This window comes from Haematobia irritans, chromosome 2 (assembly GCF_050003625.1).
Source record: "Haematobia irritans isolate KBUSLIRL chromosome 2, ASM5000362v1, whole genome shotgun sequence".
NCBI lineage: Eukaryota > Metazoa > Arthropoda > Insecta > Diptera > Muscidae > Haematobia > Haematobia irritans.
Genome location: NC_134398.1, coordinates 193,697,641 through 193,705,126, shown reverse-complemented (window position 1 = coordinate 193,705,126; position 7,486 = coordinate 193,697,641). Strand labels below are relative to the sequence as shown.

Here is a 7,486-nt window from a genome sequence, read left to right as displayed (position 1 = left end):
AATTAAGTGGAGTTTGGTTACACATTAATGTATTAGTGAATCATAGCAGAACAATTCGGTTTTAGAAGCTCCTCTGGACAAACGTAGCTCCATTGGACACGGCTTATCAGACTCTTTCGGGTTCCAGGGATAATCAAATTACTACTTTCGGGCGTTCATCTAAACGCAATACGCATTTGTTTTATTTCGTGGAGTATACATTAAAAGCATTTAAATATTCGTAAACATACATACAGTGCAAGACATACAAATAATAGTGAAGAACACAATTCGTGTGGTTAATGAAGTACGTGTGTTTGTAAAGAAAAAATAAAAATATCAATGGTATTTTATACAAGCATACACACAATGGTAAACATACAAAGTAAAGCACACATTTGTAACCAAACATACATACAAAACATAAAATAGTAAGGAAAGCAAACATTCATACATACGTACGCATGAGCAAGCGGCTAAGCATACAAACATGCACAATTGGTGAAGTGGTAGAAAATATTATGAACGCAGTCGCGCAGTGAGCGACTCAAAATTATATATATAAATATTGGCAAAGAAACGCCACATAGTTTTAGAAAACAAAAACAATTGTGTTGTAATGAAATTCATTCGGTGTGGCTACAACATAAACAACGAAGTTTAAGAAGTATATGAAAAAGAAAACGACGCACACAACTGAGGTCGGTTCGGTATACTCCTTATGAGGAAAATAAATCAACACAAATACTATCGCAAGTGTGAATGTGTACAAAGAGCTTCAAATTTGCTTTACGGCGAAAAGCACAATTTTGAATTTTAACCGTCGTTGTGAAATTCTTGAATGGTAAAGCTTTGCGACAAGCTATTGAGAGTATAAAAAAGAGAATACATTGCTGCGCTTGTACATATTACTCTGCGGCAGATCTATAGTTGTGCGAGTACACAATTGGGCAGTGAGAGAAAGCTCGGTTTATTTACATTCGGGTTGTGAGCTCTGTATTAAGAAAAATACATTCGAGTAGAGAGAATAAATTTTACTGGTGTTTTGTTTTTGTTTTATTCTCAATGTTTCTATGTGAGAGCTCGGTTTGTTTATATACTTCGATGTTAAGGGTGTTTTTTCGGTTGTTATAATTGGCGGTGGATACCTGATAAAACACATAGACACAAACAACAATCGATAAAAAGAAAAAACAAGAAAAAATAGTTTGGTTTGTATATCTACATACACAAGACAACAAGGATTATAGACTTTGAGAAAAATATACATAACACAAAGCAACAAGGTTTTTGTTTAAATACACTAGACAACAAAATTCATCGCAAAGTAAGTACGCATTTGAATATTTGTTTCGTTTTAAGATGACAATGACAATGAAGGCCATATTATCTAAATGTCGATTAGAAAAGGGTGCGATTACACGGGCATGTACATTTGTAGAAAATCCCCCTGAAGAGATATTTTCTGAGCAGATTGAGTCTCGCCTGGCCCGGTTGGAAATAGCTTGGAATGAATTAATGAGATTGGTAGGCGAGTTATATGCGTTTGAAGGAGAAGAAGGTTTCGTTGATCCTGAGCGTGATATTTTGGATTACGAGGAAAAATATCTACATAGTCGTGCTATGCTTAATCGAATGTTAAGATCACTTGGACCTCGTCAATCAACACCAGAACCACAGAATGAAATGTTTTCACGTCTCATGGAACAACATTCAAATTTACTACAACGGCTGGACACACCTGTGACTACTCGTAACATGGACGGGGAGTTACCAAAGTTAAGAATAGAACCATTTACGGGAAATTATAAAGAATGGCCAGCATTTAAAGACTTATTTGTTAGCGCAATAGACTCCAAACCAAATCTTTCGAATGTACAGAAATTTCATTATTTGAAATCTTTACTCAAAGACGACGCGGCAAATCTTGTTAAGCACATTCAGATTTCGGACGCATCTTACACAACGGCATGGGATCGTCTTAAGGAGCGTTTTGATAGGCCTCGCCATATCGTAAATTCATATATAGAAACATTTATGGCTCTTTCTCCCATGAAAGAGGGAAATGTATTTAAGTTGCGGCAGATTTCTGATACGGCAAATGAAGTTTTAAGAGGTTTGGACGCCATAGATTATAGAGAGCGTGATCACTGGCTAATATATATACTACAGAACAAGATTGACTCAGAATCCCGTCGCAAATGGACTGAACATTCCCGTAATGAATCGAAGCCAACTGTAGATAATTTTTTGAAATTTTTGGATAGATGCTGTGAAGAATTGGAACTTGATAAAAATATTACACCTAAATCTACGGTACACAAACGAATCTCATCTCTTCATTGGTTTCCACAAATGTTCAACAGAATTGTAATGATTGCGGCTCAGATGCCCACCAAACGCACAAATGCTCACATTTTCTTGCATTATCAGTCGAGCAACGTCGTAAGTTAGTTAAGGATAATATTCTTTGTTTTAATTGCCTTCGTAAGGGGCATAGTGCCTACAATTGTAAATCACAACAAAAGTGCCGTACCTGCCAGCGGAATCACCATACATTACTGCACTATGGTCAAGAAGCCTCATCTCAGCGGGCTCATATTGCGGTTTCTTCTGAAGAATCAACTTCAGAAGACATGAATGCAGACTCGGAGGATACCCATCAAATTTCACTGAATACAATCATATCTCAAACGGCTAGGACATCGTCTATCAAGAAAAATCTTATATTTATCCTACCTACAGCGTTAGTTTTTGTCCGAAATTGCAAGGGAGATTTAATAACATGTCGTTTATTACTTGATACTGGGTCGGAATTATCATATATATCTGAGGATTGTATTAAACGTTTAGGATTACCAAGAAATAGCTCAAGAATCTCACTTTCCGGAATTTCATCGGTAAAGGCTGAATCAACTCATGGTCATAGCAAGCTTCATATTAGGTCAAGGAATTCATCTCATGTTATTAATGCTCAAGTTCATATTCTAAGTCGTATAACATCATCATTACCTAGAAATACCATTACAAATTATGATCATAAACATTTGGATAAACTTCAACTGGCTGACCCGGCATTTTATCGGTCAAATCCTATAGACATTCTACTTGGAGCAGACTACATTTGGGATATATTGACACAAGAGAAGGTTCTGAATGATGATGGTAAGACTATAGCAGTTTCAACAGTCTTTGGATGGGTGGTAACTTCATTGGATACCTCAAATCAACGAGGTAGATCGTCTTCGGCATTACTGTCATTGGTAGATATAGACAGGTCCATAAAATCTTTTTGGGAAATTGAGGAAACCGGCGATTTTAAGAAGCAGGATAGCGAATTTGCTTTGGTGGAACACCACTTTCAAAAAACACATGCTAGACATACTGATGGGCGTTATATTGTCGAATTACCTTTCAAGGATAAGGATATTACATTCAACGATACATTTCAAGGTGCGCTCAAGAGGTTTAACGCCACCGAACGAAGATTACTCAGAGACCCGGAATTGCGGCGAAAATACACAGAATTTATGAAGGAATATTATAATTTAGGACATATGCGTGAACTCTCACCACAGGAAGTAGACGTGGAGGATGGTCGTCTATTTTACTTACCACATCACCCGATTATTGGGCCTAAATTACGTGTAGTATTTGACGGATCATTTCAGGATTTGGACAATAATTCCCTGAATGACAGCCTCCACATTGGGCCCTCGATCCAACGTAATTTATTTGCTGTATGCTTCCGGTTTAGGCTTCAAAAATTCGTTTTCTCGGCGGATATTATCAAGATGTTTCGCCAGATATGGGTGGCGGAGAAACATCGAGATTTTCAGCGAATTTTGTGGAGAGAGGATCCCAGTGAAGAACTGAAACACTATCAGCTATGTACCGTTACGTATGGGACGGCTCCTGCGCCGTATTTATCGGTCCGAGTTTTGGAACAATTGGCCATGGATTACAGAGAATCTCATCCCAACGCATCAAGAATCCTACTTGAAGATTTCTATGTTGACGATGTGATAACTGGAGCCCCAACGCGGGACGAACTTATGGCAAATCGTAAGGAACTAATTGATTTACTTTCACGTGCCGGACTTGAGCTCAGTAAATGGGTGTCTAATTGCGAGGAAATTCGCCCACAAGCAAGGAACGAGGAACATTTTCTAATCCCAGGTCAAGACAGCTCAACAAAAGTGCTCGGAATTTATTGGTGTTCGAGCGAAGATAGCATTGGATATAAAGTAAATCTGGACAATTCTCGATGTGCAACGAAGAGGAAGGTCATATCCGACGTCGCTAGAATATTTGACCCCTTGGGCTTAATTTCCCCAATTGTGGTGAAATTCAAGATTTTATTTCAGGAACTGTGGCTACTTAATTTGGAGTGGGATCAACCTCTACCGACAAACTTGGCAAACACTTGGCTTAGATATAGAGACGATTTACGGAATCTTACAAATTTGAAATTACCCCGATATGTGCCATCATTGAGCTACATGGATTTAGTGACGCCTCCATCAAAGCGTATGCAGCAGTGGTATATTGCAGGATGGAGGACCAAGATGGAAATATTCACGTATCATTAGTCGCATCAAAAACTCGTGTGGCACCATTGAAGCAAGTCTCGCTACCGAGATTGGAATTATGCGGTGCGCTGCTTTTAACACGTTTAATGTCAACAATAATTGCATCATTGCCTCATCAGCGGAAAACAATACATGCATGGTGTGATTCTACTGTGGTCCTATCATGGCTATCCACTCAGCCAACCAAATTGAAGACGTTCGTAGGAAATCGCACTGCTGAAATTTTAGAGACACTGCCAAGAAATATATGGAAACACGTCAACACCAAGGAAAATCCGGCAGATGTTGCGTCTCGAGGTTTAATGGTTGATCAACTTTTCGATATGGATCTGTGGTGGAATGGTCCATCATTTTTGAGGAACAGACAACAAGACATGTATATGGAGAAATTACAAGCTTCATTTGATAACGCGGACGTACTAGCAGAGATGAAAGCCACTGTGGAGAATGTAGTAAATCTCACTACTATAAAAGCAACTCATCCCCTGGAAACAATTGCAAAGAATATTTCACACTGGTATAAACTTATACGAATAGCGGCATATGTGAAGCGATTTATTAACCTGCGTGTACATAAGATTAGAAATCCTGCAGAATTTCTAACATCTGAAGAGATCCAGGAAGGAAGAATTATATGTCTTAGAATGGCGCAGAGAAGTTTTTCCGCGGAAATTACATGTTTGCATAATGGAAGGGAAATTAGTAAAAGCTCTGAACTGGTTAAACTCTCGCCATACATCGATGAGAACGGACTGTTGCGAGTTGGTGGACGCATTTCAAATTCAGAACTTTTATCTGAGATTCAACACCCAATAATTCTTCCGAAGAAGCATGAAGTTACAATTCTGATACTTAAAGAGGAGCACATAAAAAATTTACATCCTGGAGTTTCAACGCTATTTGTGATAGTTCGCCAAACTTATTGGATTATGGGAGCAAGAAATTTAATTCGGCAACTTACGCATAAATGTTTGAAATGTTTCAGGCACGCTAGACATATTACACAACAACGTATGGCTGATTTACCAAAAGTGCGTGTCAGACAAGCTTTTCCGTTTCAAAATACAGGATGTGATTATGCGGGTCCCATCACACTACGAATACATAGTGGAAGAAATTCTAAGACATCAAAAGGATATATATGCCTCTTCGTGTGCATGGTGACATCGGCTATCCACTTGGAATTGGTGACCGACCTTAGTACTGAAGGTTTCTTGGCCGCCCTACGCCGATTTATTTCGCGCCGAGGCAAATGCAGCAACATTTATAGCGACAACGGAAAGAATTTTGTCGGCGCAAAGCGGAAACTAAATGACATGTTTAGACAACTTCAAGCGGATGACCACAACCAGATAGTAACTGAAACCTTAGCAAAAGAAGGCATAAACTGGATTTTCATTCCCCCTTATTCACCACACTGGGGTGGAATATGGGAGTCGGGAGTACGCTCGGTCAAGCTCCACATCCGACGAGTTATTGGTACAGCTATATTGACGTTCGAACAAATGCACACCCTCCTAGCTCAGGTGGAGGCAGTCATCAATTCACGACCACTGGGGTTCGCCTCAGACACCGATACTAACTATTTATCTCCTTCTCATTTCTTAATAGGCAGGCCGACTACCATGGTACCTGAGGGTAATTTGATTGAACTACCAACGAATCGGCTTGACTATTGGCAACAGGTGCAGTGTATGTACCAAGGCTTCTGGCGAAGATGGAGTCGAGAGTATTTAACCTCACTTCAGCAACGCCCAAAGTGGAGAGATGTCCAACCAAATATCAAGATAGATGACATTGTCCTCATGAAAGAGGACAACACACCCCCTGCTATGTGGATTACGGGTCGTGTTACTGATACATTCCCCGGAAAAGATGGCCTTACAAGAGCGGTGCAAGTAACAACTTCTCATGGAACGATGACCAGACCAATCGTTAAGATAGTCAAGCTTCCCATATTCTGAAACGCTGTTTCAGGGCCGCCCGGGATGTTGAGGAACCATTCCCATAAATGCAACACTGTTGATGAAATTTTTATTTTACTTGAATTCTCTTCATATTTTAACTCTCATTTGATCTCTCTATGTTCTATTCTCATTTGAGCTTTATATTTACTCTCATTGAATTTTATATGCTCACTCAATTGGATTTTATATGTGTAATGGCATCTCAACTCTTTTTGTATATGTTTAAAATCAGTATCATTAGGATATTAAATCAATACAGTCCACTCGGAATAAAGCATGAATAATGAGCAAAAAATAAATCATTTTAAATGTGTTTTTATTTGCAATATTCAACATAAAATTTTGATAAAATTTTCTATAGCAATAATATTTTGACAAATTTTCTACAGAAATAAAATTTTGACAACATTTGCTATAGAAATAAAATTTTGACAAAATCTTCTATAGAAATAAAGTTTTGACAAAATCTTCTATAGAAATAAAATTTTGACAAAATTTTCTATAGAAATAAAATTTTGACACAATTTTCTATAGGAACAAAATATTGACAAAATTTTCTATAGAAATAAAATTTTGACAAATTTTTCTATAGCACTAAAATGTGAAAAAACTTTCTATAGTAATAAAATTTTGACACAATTTTCTATAGGAACAAAATATTGACAAAATTTTCTATAGGAATAAAATTTTGACGAAATTTTCTATAGCACTAAAATTTTGACCAAACTTTCTATAGCTATAAAATTTAGACAACATTTTCTATAGAAATAAAATTTAGACAAAATTTTCTATAGAAATAAAATTTAGACAAAATTTTCTATAGAAATAAAATTTTGACAAAATTTTTTACAGAAATAAAATTTAGACAAAATTTTCTATAGAAATAAAATGTTGACCAATTTTTCTATAGAAAAGAAATGTTGAAAAAAATTTTCTATTGAAATAAAA

The 7,486-nt window shown here is 37.2% G+C and overlaps 1 protein-coding gene across 1 annotated transcript; it reads left to right on the top strand.

The window, feature by feature from the left end:
- Positions 1-1,347: 1,347 nt before the first annotated feature.
- LOC142225212 (uncharacterized) lies at positions 1,348-6,535 on the top strand. Its single transcript, XM_075294987.1, has 3 exons — positions 1,348-2,295; positions 2,346-4,509; positions 4,572-6,535. The coding sequence occupies exons 1-3, from the start codon at positions 1,348-1,350 to the stop codon at positions 6,533-6,535; spliced, it is 5,076 nt and encodes a 1,691-aa protein (XP_075151102.1).
- Positions 6,536-7,486: the final 951 nt, after the last annotated feature.

Excerpts from the sequence above, each read along its gene's own strand:
- LOC142225212 (XM_075294987.1), top strand. The coding sequence starts at position 1,348 with ATGACAATGAAGGCCATATTATCTAAATGTCGATTAGAAAAGGGTGCG. Across the intron at positions 2,296-2,345 it reads ATATTACACCTAAATCTACG|AATTGTAATGATTGCGGCTC; the intron begins GTACACAAACGA and ends AATGTTCAACAG. Across the intron at positions 4,510-4,571 it reads AGTGACGCCTCCATCAAAGC|TCGCATCAAAAACTCGTGTG; the intron begins GTATGCAGCAGT and ends ACGTATCATTAG.